At 39.9% G+C, this 23,229-nt stretch overlaps 1 protein-coding gene across 5 annotated transcripts in view; it reads left to right on the plus strand.

The window, feature by feature from the left end:
* Positions 1-10,196, plus strand: part of LOC149025330 (protein ENHANCED DISEASE RESISTANCE 2-like) — a 115,553-nt gene extending 105,357 nt beyond the window's left edge. For all 5 annotated transcript variants that reach the window (XM_089145554.1, XM_089145553.1, XM_089145555.1 and 2 more), the window contains one exon: positions 9,765-10,196. In XM_089145554.1, the coding sequence (XP_089001680.1) occupies positions 9,765-9,857 (93 nt within the window). In that variant the 3' untranslated portion in view covers positions 9,858-10,196. The remainder of the gene's footprint in view (positions 1-9,764) is intronic.
* The last annotated feature ends 13,033 nt before the right edge of the window (positions 10,197-23,229 follow it).

Consider the following 23,229-nt stretch of genomic DNA (forward strand, 5'->3'; position numbering starts at 1 on the left):
AATGTCTTAGAATAAAGAAGAGCCATTGCCTAGTGCTGGTCGTGCCTACATGGGGTCCTCGGCACTCTGGAGTCATTCCAACCTTAGGCATTTTTTATGGTGGCCACCTTCAAGACTAACTTAATGCGTTTCACTTGGCTGCTTCAACCTTCGTCATTGTTTGATAGCCTCTTTGACTAGTTGGCCATGCTAGAACTGTTTCATATCTGATTTTAGAAACACTAATATATTTCAAGTTTAACTTTTCCCATTGATATAAAAATGTATTTTAATAAAGCATGTAAATTTCTGAGCCAGGTTGCAGATTCATACAGATTCTGTACCTAGTTTCTGTAGTCCATCATAAAATTTGAACCAAATACGTCTAATCCAACACACTGGATTCAGGTGACAAAATTATATCTGTATGAAGTATGGAAGAAAACCTGCTAACAGTCCTCTTCTGATCCTACTCACAAACCTTACATCCTGGATTCCTGTAGCACTCAATCCTCTTTTTCCAAGTTGGATCTTCCTACTGTTGTTGGAAGAGGCAAAAGTTTGTTTAATTCTATTTTTCTTATATGTGTTGCTTCTATCCTCTAGCATACAGTTGTTCGGTTGTTCATATCTTAAATCTTATTCCCAAGAAATGTCATCAAGGCATAACTGATCCAAAGTGGAAAGAAACTTTGAGTGAGGAGATGGAAGTGGAATGCACCTGAGAAAATTATGCTTGGGAGTTAGTTGATCTTCCAGTAGGTAATCCTAGTAGGATGTACATGGGTATACTCATTTAAACATTGATCAGATGGCACTGTTAAATGATACAGTGCTAGGCTGGTGGCTAAATGATAAGCCAGGTGTACAACAAATGATAATACGTATGTCATAGTGTTGAATGATCTAAGAAATCCTGAGTTCCTGACTTGTGTCTCAGTGACATAGCAGGCCTTTATTTATATTAGTTATATGCAAATCCCAATGTGGGATCATTGCAATAAAACATCCTAACAAACAATTATACCTTTATGAATAATACTACTGATACTACTACATTACAACACTCCCCCTCAAGTTGCTGCATAGATATTTATCATGCCCAACTTGCCAATGATACCACTGAAGACCTTAGTACTCGAACTTTTTGTAAAAACATCCACCTTTTGATTGTCAGAGGTAACAAAGGAGATACGGATCAGTCCAAACACGATCCTCTCCTTGATGAAGTGCCTATCAATCTCCACGTGTTTGGTCCTGTCATGTTGTACTGGATTATGAGCTTATGTTGATTGCTGACTTACTATCCGAATACGGCTGTATAGGTGTCTTTGAATCTGGTCCAAGCTCTTGAAGCAGTCCCTTCAACCATAATACTTCGCAAATACCTTGCGCCATTGCTCTAAGTTCGGCTTCAGCATTGGACCTTGCAACCACTGCCTATGTTTTGCTCCTCCAAGTTACCAATTTACCTCCCACATAACTACAGTAACCGGAGGTAGACCTCCTATCATTAGGACACCTTGCCTAATATGCATCTGTGTATGCCTCGATCTTTTAGTGCCATGAGTAGAAATCAGAATTCCCTTTCCTAAAGTAGCCTTTAAGTACATTAAGATTTAATAACTGCATCTAGGTGTGAGGAGTAGAGATCATGCATAAAATGGCTGACAAGACTGACAACAAATGTAATGTTTGGTCTGGTGTGAGATAGGTAAATTAATTTTCCTACCAACTTCTGATAGCTGGTTCTATCAACCAGTTCCCCTTCCTTTGCTTTCAAGTGTAGATTGGGTTCGATGGGAGTCTCAGCTAGCTTGCACCCCAACATTCCTATTTCAGTCAGCACATCAAGAGTATATTTTTGCTGAGAGAGAGAAACATCGTTGGCCGAATATGCCAATTCCAAACCTAGAAAGTATTTGAGTTTCCCATGTCCTTAATCTCAAATTTGGTTCCCAAAAAGGTCTTCAAGGCTGAAATCTTCTCATCACTGCTTCCTGTGTCAAAAATGTCATCCACGTACACTAGTTTTATAGTCATACGGGAGTTCTCCTTCTTGATGAACAAGTATAGTTTGCATTGCTCTGTTTGTAGCTAATAGACACCATGGCTTTGTGAATTCTTCCAAATCGAGCCCTTGGAGACAGCTTTAGACCATACAAGGGCCTCTTTAACGTACACACTTTTCCATGAGTCTTGGTGGTTACATGTTATATACCCCCTTCTTGAATTTCTACATGGAGGAAAGCATTCTTTACATCAAGTTGTTGCAAGCTTCATCCTTGATTTACTGCGCACAAAAGAACTATCCAAACTATATTCACCTTGGCAACTAGGGAAAATGTCTTCTTATACTCTATCCCGTAGGTCTGAGTAAAACCCTTGGCTACCAATCTTGCTTTGTATCTTTCCACGGTTCCATCTGCCTTGTGTTTGATGATAAATACCCACTTGCATCCAATTGTTAGCTTCACTATTGGAAAAGTCACTAGTTCCCACGTCTTGTTTTTTTTTTTCTTCCCAAAACTCTCATTTCCTCATCCATTACTTCCTTCCAGTTTGGGTGAGACAATGCTTTCTGCCATGTATTAGGAATGAAAGTGGAGGATAAAGAGAAAACAAAGCTTTGAAATTCTAGGGATAGTAACTAACAAAGTTGGAGATTGGACGTTTGGTGCATGTAGGTGGTTGCTTTCTTAATGCAATTGGTAAGTCTAAATAGGGATCAAAAGATGGTTTAGAAATAGACTCACCAGGAGTTGTTGCTACAGGACTAGAGGCAAGAGCATCCAATTGGTTTAGGGCAATAGGGGGATCTTCCTTACTAATTGCCATCGATATATCTTTGGAGGTCCTTGCTCCCCCTGCACATCACTATCCTAATCCATCAGTTGTTCCTGTCCGGCCACTCCATCTTCTAAGGAGGATCATTAGCAAGAAATTCATGTGGAATATCTAAAGGAGGAACAAGAATGACCGGAACCTCTTCACTAGCACTCTCCCCCCGAAAAGGCATAGGGACAAAAAAAGGCATTTGTTCCTGGAACATGACATCCATGGAAACAAGCATACGATAAGAGACAAGATGATAACACTTATAGTCTTTCTATGTAGCAGAATGACCAAGGAAAATGCCCCATAACCCATGTGGATCCAACTTACCCTGTGGATAAGCCTTCCTGGCCTACCTCTTGAATTTTGGAATTGTGATTGCCTAAGTTGATTTGGTTTTGCAATTGGTAATCCCCTACGCATTGACACCAAAACACTCAAGATGGAAAGGCTCTCGTATGCCCGATTGTGTGTTAATTTCCCTGCTGATAAGCCTTTCCCTTCGTCCTTCTCTATCACCGACGATAATGGCCTAATGTATCAACAAATCATTGTTTATGACTGGGTTCCCCTTCGTTGTGACCTCTTCTCTTCTCTTCATTTGGACATGAAGCGATCTCTTGCTCCTCCACTGATCTAGCTCTCTCCAGTACCGACACTCAGAAGCAGCTCTCTGAAGTTCAATCACCTTCTGCAATTCTTCCCAACGAAGCTTCCGCCACCAACTGAGAAGATGCCTCTGGATAGTGATGCTTCTCAACGAACAATCGATATACTTGAAAAAATCACGGTCGCTACGAAGGTTGCGAAGGACACATCTCATATTGCCGCTGCTGCTGCCACCGATAGAAATGAAGCCTCAACAGTAAAGGTCGCAAATACTTACCAGATAAGTAGAAGACACTTGAAAAAGCCACCGCCGGTGGTCAGCTCTTCACCCTAGGTAACACAGGTCCGTACTCCCTCAGTCTGTGCCTACCTGCACCCTGCAATTCTGGAAACTACCTCTGTTACCGTCGTTGCATCGACTTGTTCCGTCACTTCAACCTCAACTCCCAATGCTCTTGGAGACACGCAACACATTGCCCGATCGTCGCCTGAACAGTCTCAGCCTGGAATAGCTCTCATCTCCCTTGCCAATCATGAAATCGAAAGCTTGCACTTCACCGCCTCTGCCCTGGACACCGACAACCCCAAAAACCCATCTCTTTCCCCTCTTTCTCCTATGCCTCCCCTTTTGACTGAAATACCCATATTACCCCCTCCTAAATCAGCCCTCTTAACTAACCAACTTTTGTCTAAGCTCATTTCATGTCTCTCACCTATACGTGGCCTAAAAACCTTTTCCATCCCTAGGCCAACCCTTATGGGCCTAAGCCCTGGGCCTTCACTCATTTTGCCCCCTAGGCCCTCAAAATCCTCCATATTTATTAATAACACTTCTAAACCCCTTTTACCTACCCAACCCACTGCCACTGTTACAAGCCCCCAAACTTCAAATGAAAACCCATTACCATCCCCCCTAGCCCACAATAACTCCACCAAAACCCAACCCACCGTCCCTAACCCCCTGCCACCATCTTGCACGCACCTCCTTTCCCTGAACCAGACCTTCTATATACCCCCCTGAAATCTCTTGTCAACCCCGAGCCATTTTCTCCCTCCTCCAACTCTTTTATTGACCTAAGCCTTTTTGAAACACCTTCCCCCCTTAACTCCCCCTTGTGTGAGACTCCCCACATCAGCCTCATGTCCTTAACTGCCATCTTCCCCACTTCTTGCCTCACCCCCGAGCAGCGACAATGATGGTAAAAATTAACATCAAGACAGCTAAAGTCTCTCTTTTTGCCCTTCTCGAATCCCATGTCCAAAAGGAGAATGCCCACCAGATTGCCTAGTCTATTGTTACCTCTTGGTCTTTTCTCTCTAAGTCCTCTGGCTTCGTTAATGGTCATATTTGGATTCTATGGGACTCCTCTAGATTTTGAATCACACTCCTAAAATCCACCCCCAGCTCATGCATCTCAGTATCCTAGCCAATCATTCCCCCCCCCATTCCTTCTCACTATCATTTACAATTTCAACCATCCAGCTAATCGCATCCCCCTTTGGGAGGATATCCGCTCTATCTCCTCCTCCATTTATAATCTCCCCTGAGGTATTGGTGGGGACTTTAACATTATCCGGTATTCTCATGAGCATGTCAGAGGCTCCACTCCGTATCTAGCCGCGATTGGAGACTTCAACGCCTGTATCAATGACTCTTGTATTTTTGACCTCCGTTGGTCTGGCCACCCCCTCACTTTGCATAATCAACGATCAGGTCCCGCCAAAATTGCTTCTAAACTTTATTGCTTCCCCTTTAATGCTTCTTGGCTCTCCTTCTTCCCTGCTTCCCATGCCTCTTTCTCTCACCCCAATCTTTCTAACCACTCCCCCTATTTCATCCACCTTCCCCCCCCCCCCTCCCCACCTCCTTTGGCGCTAAGCCTTTTATATTATTTGGCATGTGGACTTCGAACCCTTCCTTCATTCCTATAGTTAAAGATGTTTGGCCCAAGCTTGTCCATTGTCACTCTCTTCTTCTCATTGCCTTTGCTCATAAGCTTTGCAACACTGAGGAAGCTCTATTTCTTGGAACTCCTCCACTTTTGGCAATATCTCTTTAGGCTTTCCTCCTACCGCTCGAATCTTTAGCTTGTCCAATCTCTTCTCCAAAATGATCCCACCAACCCCTCCCTTGTTGAAAATGAAAAAAACCTTTCCTCTGAGCTTTCTTCCCTCCTCTCCATTGAAGAAAGCTTTCTCCATCAGAAAGCTAGAATCAAGTGGCTTGATCTTGAGGACTCCAATTTTGCCTATTTTCATCATTCCCTCAAAGCTCAAAATAACTTCAACTCCATCCCATCCCTCCTCACTAGTACGGTACTTGGATTTTCGACCCCCCTAGCATCAAGGCTAAGGTCATCTCTTTCCTTTCAAATCTTCTTTCCCCGCCTTCCCTTCCTCCCCGCACCCCCTCCCGTCCAACCTCATCAATAAATTCATTAATCCATCTCTTCTCTCCTCTCTCTCTATGCTATCCCTTCCTCGGAAAAGATCCTCCTTGCCATCCACTCCCATAAGCCTAATAAGGCCCCGAGGCCCGATGGCTTCAATATGGGTCTCTTCCTTGCCTATTGGGAGTTCATTGAGAATGATCTTGCCCACACCATCCACAACTTCTTCTTTAACCCTTCTCAGTTTTCTTTCATCAACCAAACTTTCCTTTGCCTCATTCCTAAAAAGCAAGACACCTCTTCTCTCTCTGATTACCGCCCTATTTCTCTCTATAACCTCCTTTACAAATTTATCTCTAAGGTCCTAGCGAATAGGCTCAAAGAGGTTATGCCCTCCCTTGTGAGCTCGAATCAATTTGCTTTGATATATCCGTTCACTCCTCGGCTGCTCCTCTAAAGGTTGATCTTCACAAAATCTTTGACTCTATTCGTTGGGACTTCATTATCGATGTCCTCTCTTCCATGGGCTTCCCCCCCCCCCTTTCATCCACTCGATTGAGATCTGTATCTCTTCTCCCCACTTTTCCATCGTCACCAATGGCTCCCCTGCAGGCTTCTTCCCTTCCCGTGTAGGCATTTGCCAAGGTTGCCCCCTCTCCCCCTACCTTTTCTCCTTAGCTTCAGACGTCCTTTCCCATATCCTCTAATCTAAAACCGATCAACTTCTCTTCTCCATTATCCCCAAGTGCAAATCCTAAATCTTACCCACCTCGCTTTTGCTAATGATCTTATGATCTTCTCCAAAGTAGATCATCAATCCATCTCCTCCATCCTCTTGACCTTTTCGCTTTTTGAATCCCTTTGTGGCCTTCGGGTCAACCTCGATAAATCCACCCTCTTTCTCTCTGGTGTATTTGATCAGCTTCGTGCCTCCCTTCTCCAGCTCTCGGGATTTAGGCCTAGCTCCTTTCATGTTGTCTACCTTGGCCTCCCGCTCATTCCCGGCGCAGCTTACTCGCCACCACTGTCTCCCAATGCTTGATCACATTCGTAAGAAGCTTCATCTCTTGAAGGGTAAGCTACTTTCCTTTTCCGGCAGAGTGGTACTCATCTGTTCCGCGCTTAAATCCTCTTATCTCTACTAGTGCGGGATCTTCTCCATTCCCAAACCTACCATCCATACTATAGAATCCATGTTTTGTGCCTTCCTTTGGAAAGGGCAGGAAGCCTTGTGCTTCATCCACCCTGTCAGTTGGTTGGCTATTTGACACCTAATATCTGAAGGTGGCCTAGGAATCCGCCAGATCACTGATGTTAACTTAGCCTGCCTTCTCAAACTTACATGAAAAACTCAAAGCATGATTCCATTTGGGTTAAGTGGGTTTATTCTTACCTTCTTCAGTCCGACTCCTTTTGGACAATTCCTATGCCCTCCAACCCTTCGGTCTGAGGAAAATCCTCTTCCACATCCCGCGTCACTCCCTTACCCTTTGGAGAGCCCTTAACCTTGCTCTCCCCACCCAATCCTTCCTTATTGGCCACCATATCCCCGGAAACCCCAACTACATCCTCTGTTGGAACGGTTTGGAGGACCTTAAACACCTTTTCTTTTCTTGCCCTTTCTCCAGATCTATTTGGGGAAAAGCCTTGGCTTCCATTTGGCCCCGTTCAAGGGATTCCTTTGGTTTTGCCTGTGATTGATCTTGGATTTTGAGAAACTTTTCAGGTTCTTTCATTTTCGATCAGATTGGTAAGCTAGTATATTGTGCCTCTATCCGTCACCTATGCTGGGAGCGCAATCTTCAAAGATGGACCTCCAAATCCCGCTCTACAGACATGATTTGGAATGCCATCTATTTTGATGTATCTTTTAGACTGTTAGCTATCCCCTCATCCCCCGGTTGATGATACTCCAAGGAACAAGATTGTTGTTGTCTTCTGGGGCCTTGGTTCTTCTTTTTGGTCTTCCGCTTAAAGACCTTGTTCTCTTGTTCCCTCTTCGTTTAATATAATTATTTATTCATCCAAAAAAAAATGCAACAATTAATAAAAGTAACAAGCCAATGACAACCATTAATAGAGACAATACAAGATGGACCCCACACATCAGATTAAATAATAGAAAAAGGAATATTACTGTAGTTATCTAAAATTGGGTAAACATGCCTAGCCTGCTAGGCCAAAATGCAAGCATCACAATGAAAATCATTCAAGTTACAACACTTAACTAAGTCAGGAAAAGGTTTACATAATGTGGGTAAGGGAATGTGGCCTAAACGATGATGCCACTGTAATTGAGCGAAAAGAGCAGGAGAAGTGTTACACGAGGCTATAGAAAAATCTGATGTAAACCCGACCAATCGTACGCCCGGTTTACAGGTCTTGAAACAAACAGTAAGTTATTGAAGGGAAAAAGGTTATTTTGCAATTCATATCATAAGAAAGACTACTAATGGATAGAGGATTTGCAGAAAATTTAGGAAGATGTAAAAGGGAAGGGAATAGATGATGGAACCCTTTTTAGAGACGAGAAAAGACCCATTGGCAATCCGAACATTATGGTTCAAGTGAACAAAGGAATATGCATAAAACAAAGAAGAGCCAGTCATATGGTCAGTTGCCCTAGAGTCAATTATCCAAGAGGGATAACTCGAGGTGATAGAATGTGTATTTGAAGGAGGAACCATAGCAAAAGCAACACTTGCACTGGAAGTTAGTGCAAAAGAAGATACTTCAAGCCTAGTCATCAATTGACGAAGGTGTTGGAGCTCGCCAGAGGAGAGAGGTGTTGGAGCACTTGGTTCCTTGAAATTGGCTTGATGAGCAAATGCTTGATTTCCTCCCTAATTGGCATTCCTTCCTCCTCCATTGGAACTTGCTGGACAACCATGCAACTTCCAGCACTTGTCCTTTGTGTGACGTTCCTAACCACAATAATCCAAACGGGACGGAAGAAGACAGACGGGCCCAAAGCCACCAACACCACGAGGGCACGGGCCAGCGGCCCAGGACAGCAGGCCCCGGATGGAAAAGGGGAAAGGACAAGCGACGAAACAAGAGCAGGCAAGAAAAACACGAAGACGAAGGCCAAAAAGCGGGACGGGGCCAAGGAAGGAGGCAAGGAAGACGAGGAGGCAAAGCCAAAGCAAAAAAGGCCACCCAGGCGAAAAGAAAGGGGGCACAGACGGAGAGAACCGAGAGAACAGAACAGGGAAAAGGAAAGAAAGCAAACAGGAGAAGCAAGGGAAACCAGAAAAAGAGAAGGGGACACCAGCACCGAACAAGAAAAAGCGAAAAAGAGGAGGAGCACAAGAAGAACAAGAGAGAGGGAGGGAGAAAGAGAAGGACGAGAGGGCAGGCAGGGAGGGGAAGAGGGAGAAGGGAAACCAAAGAGGAAAAGAGGGGGGAAAACCAAGACAGGGGGGGAGGGGGAGGGACAGAGACGGAGGAGGAAAAAGGGGAAAGGCAGAAGGGGGAAAGGGGGGAGGGGGCAGGGGGTACACCGCGTGTTGGGGGTCTTAAGATCTTGAAAGTGTGCTGCCTTGTTGGAACTTGGGACTCCCCAATTGAGGCTGCATCAGAGAAATTTTTAAAATCCCAGCAATATTGTAAATGCTTTTAATTGTTAATAATGTTCCATTTTTCCATCAATGTTTACAAAAGAAAAAAGGGGAAACTTCATTATAGAAGTTGGTGGTGAAAGCTTGGTTGCGTGTTTATAGTTTCTTCCTAAAACCTCGATATTGAGTAGGAACACTTCATACTTTGTTGTATTATGCACAGTTATTTAGAGTGCAAGGAGCTTTAATTTTAATTTTATTATTAGTTGGTATAACATTGGGATCTGGTAATTTATTTATCTTCTTGCATTGATTTCAATAGTTTCCATTAAACTGACATGAGTGCTCTACTGCATTACTGGTCCAGTTAACATCCCCTGTTTTTTTGTAGGCCACAAAGGAGGACGAGCTTCCTGAGTACATTCTTGGTACAGTTCAGTTAAATCGCGTGAAACCTGATTCAGCTGTACCTTTTGAGGTTTGAGGGATATATTCATTGTCATTGCTTCTGCTATCCAAATCATAGCAAATTAGGTGATTTTGTTTTTCCAAGATTTTTGGCAAAGCTTATGATGAATACCTCTCATGATTAATTAACATTCCATGAAATTCACAAGTTTCTGAAGTACTGCATTCTTCATTAAAACATCCACATGCCTGTGATATTGTAAAAAGATACACGGTGGTGATTCAGCTTGGGGTTCCGCCAAATATCCCTTGTAACTTAGCGAAAGAAAATTATGAATGTGTACCAATAGAAAGTTCCATTCTTCCATCTCAGTTATTGAATGAAAGTATGTCTCTGTGTATGTATTTGTTATCATCTTTATGAATTTCCTGTTTCCAATTTATTGTCTGTATGGTCTTTTTTTTGTAAAAAATTCTTTCTTTTTCAATAAGAAAGCTCAAGGGAATTGCTAAAAGCCTATTGGAGTAGATCGGTTAGGTTTTAAATATTTAGATGGGTTCTGCTAAGGTAATTCTACAATGCATGAAATTTCTAGAAAGATCTGGTAGACAAAAAGGTTTGTGAAGAATAACAAAAAGGGGCAAAAAATTAAGACTGCTCTGGGCTGTTTTCCTTTGGTTCCAAGAAGAGTATAGGCTTGAATGAGAGATTCAAACAAGGGCCAATGCTGTCAGTAGACCAGAAAAACAAAACTGTAACAAAACCAGCACCTTCTACTGAAGTGCAGCCACAGGAGAGAAGAAGAAACAGAAGAACTAGAAGAGAAGAAAAGAGGAGGAGGCAGAGATGGCTCTCCAATAGTACCTCTCTCCCCTGAAGAAGCTTTATTATAGGGAAGAATACAGCCCTAAAATCATACCATCCTACTAATTTAGATACATTCAATAATAAAACCAACCATCTAAAGTCCTAAATCTGTCCCTAAAAAATAAAGTCAACGTTAGACTAAATCTGCTGGGAAATCTGTAACAAAACTCTTTCTAATTTTACATAGCACCTACACTTTACTATTCAGTAACAACCTGTTCTCCAGGACTCATTCACAGCTTGACCTCCATGATTCTCACTTTCCTTTTTTTGTCACATGATTCACAACACCCCCCCCCCCAAGCTAGAGATTATTGATCACCAACTCCCAGTTTGCGGCATCCTTTCATAAAAGCTGGACTAGATAAGGATTTAGTGAAGATGTTTCCAACTTGTTCAATAGAAGCAACATAGGGTGTAGCTATGTGTTTGCTTGTGTCAAAAAATGCTACGCAAGTGCACGTCGCAATCAAATAGTAAATAGTAAGTATCGATCCCAAGGAGAATTGTATTTTTGAATTTCAATGTAAAAGGAAGACTAATTTAAACAAGATTGACAAAATTACTTTGATTAATGAACTAATTAAACAAATGACAGATGAATTAAACAAGAGATCTTAAATTGGAGAGCCCGTAATGGAAAAACTATAATAAGTGGTATGAATGTTGGAAATCAATTTTCCCTCCCCTGAATTTGGGTTGTGAATGCTACAGCAAAGCTGTAGCACAAGGCTTATCAGAGAACCTAGAATAACATTGGATAGGGATCAGACAAAACCACAAACGCCAAACCACGAAACCCAGAAAAGCAACGAAACCAGAGGACCAAAACAGCGAGAAGCAAGAACGAAACCGAAACCCGAACCCACCAACTAGTCCAGAGGAAAAAACCCAAAGGGGAAACGGAAACGGGACGAAGAGCCCCAAACAGACAGCCCAAAACAGACAAACCCCCAGAACCAAGGACCAGGGACAAGCAAGAGACGAGACAAAGACGCGAAACGACAAAAGAAGGAAGCGGGGGAGGGAGAACAGAGACCCACAGAGAACACACCCACCAAGGACCATTGTCAACATGAAGTAGAAAAAAGAAGAGAAGAGAAAAACTAACCCAGAGAACGAAACAACACATGATTTTGCAAAACAACAAAGATTATACCAAGCACGGCCACAAAATACTAAACGAAACGATGGAACGACGGAAAAGTGATTATGTTCCACATAAGTTCATTCCGATCGAAACTTAGTTTAATACCATGACGGGTATCTTCCGATCCACATATGCATTAACATCCTAGTTCAAAACCATCATATTCCTATGAAAATTGAATTGATGATGTGAATTACGCTTAAGTTCCAATGGTGGTTACATAAGGCAGGTGAGTATCCCACCAGGAAAAAGCAAGCACCAAGGCAGGCGCCGCGGCGACAGCGACAAGGACCAAGCGGACAATATTTTAATATAACACTTATAATAAACAAAGACAAACAAACACAACAATCACATTCATAAAAATAAAAATAAAAAAACAAGAACACAGATGAAAAATAGCCAAAAAGAATAAAAACATAAACTCACAAGCAAAAGACAAACAAAAGAGCAGACAACAAAATCAAGGAAAACAAAAGAAAAAAGAGAGACAAAAAAAGAAAAGGCGCACGCAGCAAAAAAAGGACATATTAAAAAACAGCATGTAGGATAATTATGATTAAAAAAGAAAAAAAAGCACAAATACAAAGTAAAAAAGCGGGAGCACAGGCGGCAAAGGCGCAAAAGCGGCAAACCGGTAATGGATAAGCAAAAGCGAAGAATTAGCCAGTTAAGTGGTACAATTAGTGGTCAACGGCGCAGGCAGTGGCCCCTAGGGGCGCTGATACGATGATCCCTACCTTACCCATTGATTGGCTAAATCCTCTTAAGGATCAAGTTAACTCACATTATTCAACAATGATCTGACTCCAATTAACTAAAACCACAGTATTCACTTAAGGATGGTCAATCGATAAATGAAATTACTCAAAAACATGCGCGTTGAATACAATGATAATAAATTGTGCTACAACGAAGCTTTAGCAAACTAAATAATCACAGCTCAAATCACAGGTTTGGGTACTTTATCATTTCAACAAAATAAGAAATTAGTTCATATTAAAATCTAAGTACAAAGAAATAATTGCAACCATTAAAGAGTTCAACTAGAGTATAAAGAAGTATAATATATAAAACCAATAGAGAATTAGAAGAATGCTTCTATAATGCTATTGCTCCCTATCTACAGCTCCTCGGCATGGCCGAACTCCCTCTCTCTGCATATCTGGTTCTCCTCTTTTGGTGGCTCTTCCGCCTCTCTATTACCCAAAGACTTTCCTTAAGTGATAGGGTAAAATGGATTGTAGGTTTAGAACCTTTTCTTCTGACATCAATGGCTAAGATCCTTTATGTAATGACAAGAGGAATATCCAATTAGCTAGCTCTTTTGTGGTGATTTCACTTGATAATGCCTAGTGTGTCCAATCTAGAAAAATCATGCTACCGCATTGCTACAACATCTCTATAGCAAACTGAGTAAATTTGTTCTTTGTTCCTTTTTATGACTCATTTCATCTCTTCATCCATTATAATTCTTCTCCTATAATGCCAAGAAAAAAAAAAGATTGGTCAATTCCATCCATTAATTCAAGGGAAATTTATGCATAAATGATATAAAAGACCTTTACAACATTTAAAATACTAAGACTCACTAAACCACAATTTATTGAGAGCTAACACTAAAACAAAGAGAAAACACTCTTAAATCAAACTATCTCAAGTATAAAATCACTAGAATTAACTATATGTCATAAAGTTATCACTATGCCTCCTCTCATGACTGCGTCTCGCATAAAATGCAAATCCACCTCAACATGTTTGGTCCTCTCACAAACACTAGATTCCTAGCAACGTAGATCACTACCTAATTATCACAAAACATCTCAACTGGCTCTTCAACTTCAGTTCCAACTTCTTTCAGAAAGGACTTGAACCAAAAAATTTATGAAATCGTGTGAGCCATAGCACAATACTCTGCCTCAGCACTAGATCAAGCCACTGTAACTTGCTTCTTACTTCTCCAAGTAACCAAATTCCCTCAAAGGAAAGTACAATAACCAAAAGTGGATCTCTGGATCTTTTTCAACCCTTCCCGTCTACATTTAAATAACCACACAACTTCAAATTTTTATTTCTCTTGAACACAAACCCTTTTCCTGGAGCCTTTTCAAATATTGTAAAATACACATCATGGCATCCCAGTGAGGCTTCTTAGGTGAGTGCATGAACTGGCTAATAACCCCTACGCATACAACAAATATGAGCGAGTCACAACAAGATATATGAGTTTTTCTACTAACTGTTTGTATCTTTGAGGGTTTGTAAAATCCTCTCCTCTATCCTTGGTGAGTTTGAGATGAGGGTCCGTGGGTGTATCAACAAGCTTACACCCAAGCATACCAGTTTCAATCAACAAGTCCAACACATACTTTTTATGAGAAAGGTTGATCCATGAATGCTCCAAAGAATTTCAATTTCAAGAAAATATTGCAAATGCCTCAAGTCCTTTATTTGGAATCGGGCACTCATAAATTTCTTTACTTCATCAATGCTTGCATTATACACTTCTTCAACCAAATCTCCATATAAAAAGGCATTTTTGATATCTAACTGATGAAAAGGTCACCCTCAGTTAGCCGCCAATGACAATAAGGTACACAAAGAATTTAAACTCTAGCTATGGGGGAGAATGTTTCAAAAAAATCTACACCATAAATCTGAGTATACCCCTTGGCAACAAATCGTGCTTTAAGGTACTCCATAGATCCATCAGCCTTATGTTTAATCACAAATACCAACGGCATCTAACAAGGTCCTTACCTAGGGCAAATCCACTAGAATCTAAGTATTCCTAGAATGTAGAGCCCCAATTTCAAACTCCATTGTAGCTTTCTAACCCGGATCAGAGAAAGCCTCAGAGCATATGTAGAGGGAACAATAATAGAAGACAGAGATGTGGTAAGACTATAATAATTAATAGGCAAATGAAGGGTAGTAACATAATGAGAAATAGGATACATAACATATGACCGTTGGGAACAAAAATGCTTAGCTTTCCTCAAACAATGGGAAAATCATCAAGATTACCAAACGTTGGATGGTTGGAGGAGGATCTGTAGAATAAGTGAGTCAATTCTTGTACCATTTGACTCTTTTTGTGACCAATGATAAACTTATACTGGTGGAAATTGAATTAGCACCTCATCTAAACCAGGACACAACAAGCGTTTCTTCAAGGGCATCACGATCTAGTTCTCCCTCAGGCAACTCCTCTGATCCAAGTGTCTTAGTAGGAAACAACACCCCCACAGGTAAGGGGGTCAAACATATCATCTTCAAACAACTAATTAGAATTATAATACGGGTATCCTTAAAGAAAATAGTGTCAGCTGTGATAAATTGACACTTAATCAAAGGTCAAAAATTTTGTATTCTTAATACTGAGAATAACATAGAAAAATGTACTTATGAACCTTGGGTGAAAACTTATCTTTTGGTTGAGGTAAAACATGTGCATAGCATACATAGCCAAAAATTTTGGGTAAGATAAAAAATAGACTTGACTCTAGATAATCAACTAGAACCAGTATCTCATCTTGCAAACTGAGGATGGCATTTGATTTATCAAGGTACAACAAGCTGTAAGTATTGCATCACACCGATATTGCTTTGGTACACTCATATGGAGCATCAGGGACCTTGCTACTTCTAACAAATGTCTATGTTTATGATTGGCTACACCATTTTGTTGTGGTGTATATAAGAAACTAGACTGATGGAGAATGTCTTTCATAGAACATAACTCAGAAATCTCATTTTGCATGTACCCCAAAGCATTGTTAGTACCAAAAATTTTGACTGAAGTATTGAATTGAGTGGAAATTTCACCAAAAAAATTTGTAATTAGTTTTAGAACTTCACTCCGATCCTTTATTAAAAATAACTTGGTAAATCTGGAAAAAAAAAATTGTCTACAAAAATAATGAAGTGCTAAAAATCAAAACGAGTGGGAATGCGATAAGCACAGCCCCCGGCCCCGCCCCCCGGGGCCGGACGGGCCTCCCCCCCGCAAGCTTTTAAATAAAATAATAAGGAGAGGAAAGCAACGGGGCGGATAGATGGATAAATAATGGGAAGGCGGGCCCCGAAAGTGGAAGACTTTTCACCATTATCCATAATACTAGGAGTAGGGTTAGGAAACTGTTAAAACTAACCCCATGAATTAGCAAATCAAAATAAAAACAAAATGAAAACGCGCAGAGATTTAACGTGGTTTACACACTAATGTGGTGTGCTACGTCCATGGGCGAAGAGAAAGAGCTTTTCACTGTGTAAAAGAAGAACGGAAAGAGATCTCACAACCAATCGCCAAAACTGGCCTTACAAGAACTCTCACCCAAAAACCCTAACGAAAATCCCAAATCTCTTAGTAATTTAGTAGGCGAACATAATATACATGTATATAGACTCCAATCGAGTAAATGGGTCAATCCATCGAGTGGGATCATACCTAGCTCCCGCACCCCCTCCATCGATCTAGTTCAGTTATGGGTGCCCAAGCCCTCCACTTCCGTCGTAGATCTCTAAAAACTGGTCATTTGGGTCGCCCACCAAAATATGTCGATGCGGGTCCATCTTTAAAGTCGGGTACTAGAATTCAAGTCACCACATAACAAAACTCTAAAAATTTTGAAAATAGAGATGAACTACCTGTCATATGTTTGGAAGTCCCAATCTACAATCCAAGAATCTAAAGCATAAGACTCGATAGGTATACTTGTTTGGGCGAGATTGGAAGTAGATGTACTTTGAATTTGCTATAACTGTTGTAGGTGCTTTAGGATTTGATTAAGGTCAACACTAGGAGATGAGGAGCTTATAGATGCCACAGGGATAGACCCAGATAAATTGTCAGTGGTGTTCTCTCCAGTAGATGTTATCATGTTAACATAATTCTTTGCCCACTTAGGACGACCATGTTTGTCCCAACAACAGTCTTCAGTGTGACTCCGTTTGCCATAGTAAGAACAAAACTGATTGCCCTTGGATAAATTTGGGGGAGTATGACCTCCTTCTCTTCCCCTTCCTCAGCCATTTCCCTTTTCGCGTGATGGATAGGAGCCATGGCCACAACCGGAAACCATAGCTGCATTCTCCTTATTTCCTCAAGTGCTTTTCTATCCACTGATATGTAGTAATCTATAGAAGGCATCACTTAAAGTAGGAACTGTTTCAAATGTTAAAGTTTGAGTTTTACCTATAGAAAACTCTGGATCTAGACCAATTTGGAATTTTGAAACATAGAATTCAGTGCTCTATGTCTTCAAAGTTTCAGGATTAATAGTAAAGGCTGATATTGTTGCAACTCTTCAATCAATCCTTTAAATCCACTATAATACTCCATCAATGGGTGGTCATTCTGAGAATAACCGAACATCCGATCATAGAGGTTATAAACATTCAAAATATTTTTTTTTCTTGACCAAAGGAATCGCGTAGGTCCTCACATATCTGCTTGGATGTATCATAAAACATAATGTTATTTGCAATAAAGAATCAACACTATCCAAATCTACCTTAACCACAACATCTTCACGAGTCGACGTTTCATGTGCGGAAACCATGGTTGTGTCCATCGAATCAACAACGGGGTAATCGTTTTTTAAGTAGTTTGATTTTCCTTAGGCGTGGATAAATGCGTGCATTGCCTTTGCACCCCCCCCCCCCAAAAAAAATAATTTTTGCCCCCTTCAACTTAATACTTGTGATTTGGAAGGGTATACCTTTCTTGGACAGAGTCTTCAAAGGATCAGCCATGATAGAGGCTTACAATATTGGTTGCAGATAGTATTAGATGATTATGAACATAAAAGACTTAACTGTTTTCTTAGAATCTAATTCATGGGAACATCACAACTATTATTGCAGCTTAAGGCTGTTGCTGCCACAGACGAACATAAGGGAGAAGGTTGAAATGCAGGTGACCTACTCCCTCTGATACCATATAACAATACCAGTACCTTCCACTCAAGTGCAGCCACAGAAGAGAAGAAAAGAGAAGAGAATGAGAAGAAGAAAATGCGGCACAGATGGCTCTCCTATAGTACTGTCCTTCCCCTAAAGAGGCTTTATTTATAGAGAAGATTACAGCCCTAAAATCATACCAAAAACCAATGGAAAATCCATCCTACTAATTTAGATACATGCAAAAGTAAAACCAACCTTCTAAAGTCCTAAATCTGTCCCCAAACAGTAAAGACAATATAAGACTAGATCTGCTAGAAAATCTGTTACAAGATCAACTCTTTCTGATTATATATAGCACCTAAACTTTCCTATTCAGTAATAACTTGTTCTCCAAGACTCATCCACAGCTTGATCTCCATGATTCTCACTTCCCTTTCCCATCACACATGAATCGCAACAAGAACCAAACAAGGGAATATCAGTTAAGGGCTGTAATGGAATTCTTTTGGGTTCTCATATGAAACCATGGCTTTTGGAATAGGAACAATAGGTGCTAACGAAGATTTGCTGAGATTTTCAACCTATTCAGAGGTCTCTTAGATTTTAGGGGTTGGTGGAGGCCTGGAGGGAAATTAGGAACCCTAGGTCAGAGGGGCTGGAGGAGGAATTTGGGGGGGGGGGGGGGGGGGGGGGTTTAACTTGGACCGGGTTCTGCATATTCCATCCAAAAATCAATCTACTCTGATGGTATGTTGGAGACCTGAACTTATGACAGATTTGGGTTCCCTTTTTTGAGAGAGAGAGAGAGAGAAGAAGGAAGAAGAAAGAAAAAAAAGGCCCAGTGAGGGAAGATGTATTACTGACCTTGAATGGAGGATAAGGGGCGAGAAGAAAAGGTGTCTGACCTGAGGTAGTAAGTACTAAGTAGTCACCTGCCTAGGCAAATCTTCCCAAGGCTGCCTGTTAACTCTGTTTGGTCAACTGTGTAAAGGTCTCAGACCTGAATTTAAGTTGTCCCATTTCAATCTGTCAAACTTTCCAAGAGAGGATCCAGGGAAGCAGCTACCAAATCTCACATTTCACTCAAAATTTTATTCAGAACTCTGTAATCTGTGTTCATGGTAGAATACAAAGGGGTACTTCAAATAGAAACTTACAAGTGAAAAAAGCGTCCATTCCTTACAGATATTTGATCCCTAACATGAATCAACAACCTAACAGTTCCTAGTAGGACTTAACTAACAACTCTCAACACCTAGTAATAACTTAAAAAAAAAACTTAAAAACAAATTAAACAAGTCAATAGCCCTCTGGAGACTGAAATGATCTTAATACTAATGTTTTGTTTGTTATTAAATAACCTACCATTCACAGTATGGGAGGATTTATACATATTATATATTTTTTTAATAAAAGTTTTAGGACACAAAAAAATTAGTTTGCACAAAGATATGCCAAATGTATTTTTTTTAGTACAAAATCTAGTTGACCTATTGCTTACTGAACGATTTTTGCATTTTGATCCAAAATTATTTTTAGCACTGATTTATTAAAAATAGGTAAATATCAAAAATGAAAATCATACCATAGAGAGTTATTAATGTTCACAATTCCAAAATTATTATTGTTAGAGAGTTATTAATGTTTTGAGTCATTTATTCTGGACTGAAACTCATGTGTCTTACTAATGTGCTCAAAATTATACTTGGGTCACAAGTAAAAGTAACACTCCCATTAACTTCTATTGTTAAATTTATGGTGGAAGGAGGCAAAAAAGAGCCATAAGAGGGGCTACAAAGCATGTTTATTTACCTGAAGGATTGGGATAAGTGAAGACATTATAGTCAATTTGTATATATTAAACATTTTGGGAGTATTTTGGTCTTGAAGTTATTTTGGTCATTACATGGTTCAAGGGATAATTTCATCTTATTAAATGCAAATTTTGAATTCTACAAACGGTCTTTTAACTCCAAATATAAAGCTTACGTGTGATCTGTAATCAAGATCAACCTACAACAAATCGTCTCCTCATATATTGCAGTCATATTAAATCTACTTGGTCTCTACTGGGAATTCATGGATTTTTACAAAGCTCAACAAAAAAAACCTTACTCAAGATATTCTTCTCGACTCATCTGAAGATCTTACATTCCCTGTTAGACCTTCCATCATCTACAATGCTTTATGGCTTCTGTGGAAATACTACAACACTATTTATCAGTGGAAGACTTTAACACCCAGGCATTTGGTGTTTCTCACGAAGCTTAAAAGTTCAGATCACAAAATCATCAATGCCATTCTAAAAATCATGTGGATGGATCAACTTTTATTTCTTTCAAATCATATTAAAGCAGGAGCAGGAGGAGTTGCTAGATGTCTGTTGGGAAAAATGTTTTTTGTTTCAATGAAGGATATGACTCGGTTACTTCTTTATTTGTAGAGTGTAGCTATTAAAAAAGCTCTCGTTTTTGGCTTTTTGCCAAAAATATCAATATGCAGAAGATTCTGATTGAATGAGACAATGCCAAAAGGCAGAAATCCCTTGGAAGATTAAAACCATTATTCAAGACATCCTATCTCTAATCAAGGAGTTTGAACAAATCAACTTCAGTCATATTTTTTGGGAAGCTAATAATGTAGCGGATCATTTGGCGCCTCAAGCAGCTAAGGGTCCATCCTCTTTTTTTTTTTTTTTGGATATGAGGTTCATCGCTGGTCACTTTGCGCACCACGATTTACATCCTCAAGGGTGTTTTTTTATATTGGTGCTGCCAACCGTGGTTGCGCCCTTATAAACAGTTAGATCTTTAACCACTTTAACAAACCACCTTTGGCGCCTCAAGCGGCTAAGGGTCCATCATCTTTTTACTTTGATTCAATCCCCGGAGTTATTTGTTGGTTTTTTTTTTTTTTTTTGGGTAACCAAGCTGGCCCCGTTGGTAAATTTGTTGGTTTTTATTATAACTTTTCTTACACCTGGCTTGTGGTCTAGATTCAAAAAAATCGCTGGTTCATTAGTGATGTAACACAAATTTCAGTCCAAGTATTACATCGTCACTTGTATCTTGATTATTTCAATCACAATTTTCTTACCCTTTCTTGACTTTTCCGCCAAATGCAAATCGAATTCAAATCATCCTTCATCAAAAAAGTGTTATTAAAGTGTTATTACTTCTCATTGCTTTCTTCTCTCATTCCCACAGGGTCACACGGTCGGTGCCAAGGTGCATGTCTTTCCCATCAGTGTGGAATTTTAAAGTCAATCATGGCAAATAGATCAAATTTTTTCTGTTTCTTTCTTTTTCCCTTTTTCTAAGTAAGAAAATCTAATTCTTATGAATGCCTTAAACAATCATAGTTTAAGGTATCAATATCAAATTACTTGATCAAATTATCGATCCCAATATAATACAATACCATGCCTATTCATGTGTTAAACCATTTTCTGAATCAATGTCATACCCAATTAGAGAAAATAAAATCTTATTAAGGAGAATCATTTGATAGGGCTAAGAAACTAAATAGTTATTCATAAAAAATCATCTGAAGTTATTAAATAATTTTTTGTTTTTTTCGGAATCTAATGTTCATCTGAGCTGCATAATTATAAGTAGAGCTTCGCCCCTCATCCCAAAGGGATTCAAACTTTAACTTCTTACGTAAAAGCGCTGGTATTTTGCCAACTAAAACACCCGTTGAGGTTGGTAATTAAATAATTATTCAGAAACAAACATGTGATGAATTCATACTAACCAAATAGTTTTTGGAAAGCATCAGTTGATATATTTTATAGAATTATGTAACCAAAACTAGTATTATGTTCTCTTGATACCATATAGAAATTTTATCTTAGTAGTGTTCTGACCTTTGACTTCTATAATTGTGGGGTTGGTGGTTACGGTTGCCACTCGTGGAAGAATTGTTTTCAATTAAGGATTAAGAAATGATCCTGGTTAGGTGATGCCAATCATGAATCTATCTAATGTTGAATATCTTATTCTCTGATGTTCTCCCTTCTCATTTCAAGTGTTATGCTACACAAATTTTTGATAGAAACATATGATGCATGTAAACAGCAACCATTCGAGTATAAATTACATATCAAGTAGTATGCCCCCAATGGATCCTTGGATCAAAATAAATGTCGATAGATCTTCTCTTCAAATCAACAACTCCATGGAAGCAGGAGCAGAGGGGTGTGGGTCGAAACCAACAAGGGATAATGTGTTAGGTTTTTTATTAAAATCTATATTATCTATATATTAAGTTTCAAAATTAGTTTTTGCATTTCCTTTATTTAATTGTTTTGTTTGTGTGTGGGACCCTTGAGGTAAGGGTGGTAATGAGGCACCATGAGGTAAGGGTGGTAATGAGACACCATGAGTAAAGGAGGCCCTTCATGATCTTGGTTAAAGGAGGCCCTTCATGACTTTGGTTATGAGGCTCTTCATGACATTGGTCATGGGTCTTAAAGGTCTTGATTATGGTGATGAGGTGGGCTAACTTGAATGGTAGAATTACTCAAATTCTAACCTTGACCTATTCTCATTTCAACTTCATGACCATCATGGCCATACCATGAGTGGGGGTTAAGGTCTTGAATGGGTTAAAGCCTATTCATCCAAAGAAGTGAATATGAGAGTTACCCCCAAGAGTGGGGAGGTAGGTCAAGGGGTTTTATTCACATTAGTGGAGGAGGGACAAACCATTGATCTCCATAGTGGAGAATGATTCTCCCCGGAGGAGGCCTATAAACCCAACCCCTCCCTGCATATGTGGCATGGACCCTCACTCACATTATTTGTTTTACAAAGTTCATTTCTTTCTTGGTGTCAGCTTTGGCTCCTTAGGGACCAAAAGAACACATCATCTCTAGTTGGAGGTTGCTTATCTTGGAGGGGGGTCTGGTAGTAGGGGCATCAATTACCTTAAAGACACATCACAGTGTGACTCAACCTCATCAATCGTCGTTGTTGCTACTTCAAGCTCTTTAAATTTGCTAAAGATCTTCATCTCTCAATTGTATTGCAATTTCACTTTTATATGTTTGAAGAATTTGTAATACAATTACCCCAACATAATGATCTTTTATTTCTATGAAGGATGTGGTGCAATTAATTTTTTGAAAGTAGAGGCTTTGGCTTTAAGAAAAGCTCTATTATGGGCAAGGCATCCAAACTTATTAGAAGTCATTATTGAATGAGACAATGCCAGTAAAATGCACATCCTAGTTCATAGAACTCATCCTCTGTAGAGCATGAAACCTTGCATTCAAGATATCAGAAATCTAGCAATAGAATCAGATTAAATTTCAGCATATCTACAAGGAGGTAAACAATGTTGTAGATCATCTGGCATCTCAAGCAGCAATCACTCGTGTAGATATTTTATCTCTATGGATTAGCCCCCTTGTATCTGTTGACCTTTATTAGTGGATAATATAGGATGTACTTTTTTCAACAGGCTTTTTTCTTCTTCTTCTTCTTCTTTTTTGTGGGTAAGAAGAAAGAAAAGAAAAAA

This window comes from Hakea prostrata, chromosome 2 (assembly GCF_041222555.1).
Source record: "Hakea prostrata isolate BN-2017 chromosome 2, UWA_Hpros_2, whole genome shotgun sequence".
Classification (NCBI taxonomy): Eukaryota; Viridiplantae; Streptophyta; class Magnoliopsida; order Proteales; family Proteaceae; genus Hakea; species Hakea prostrata.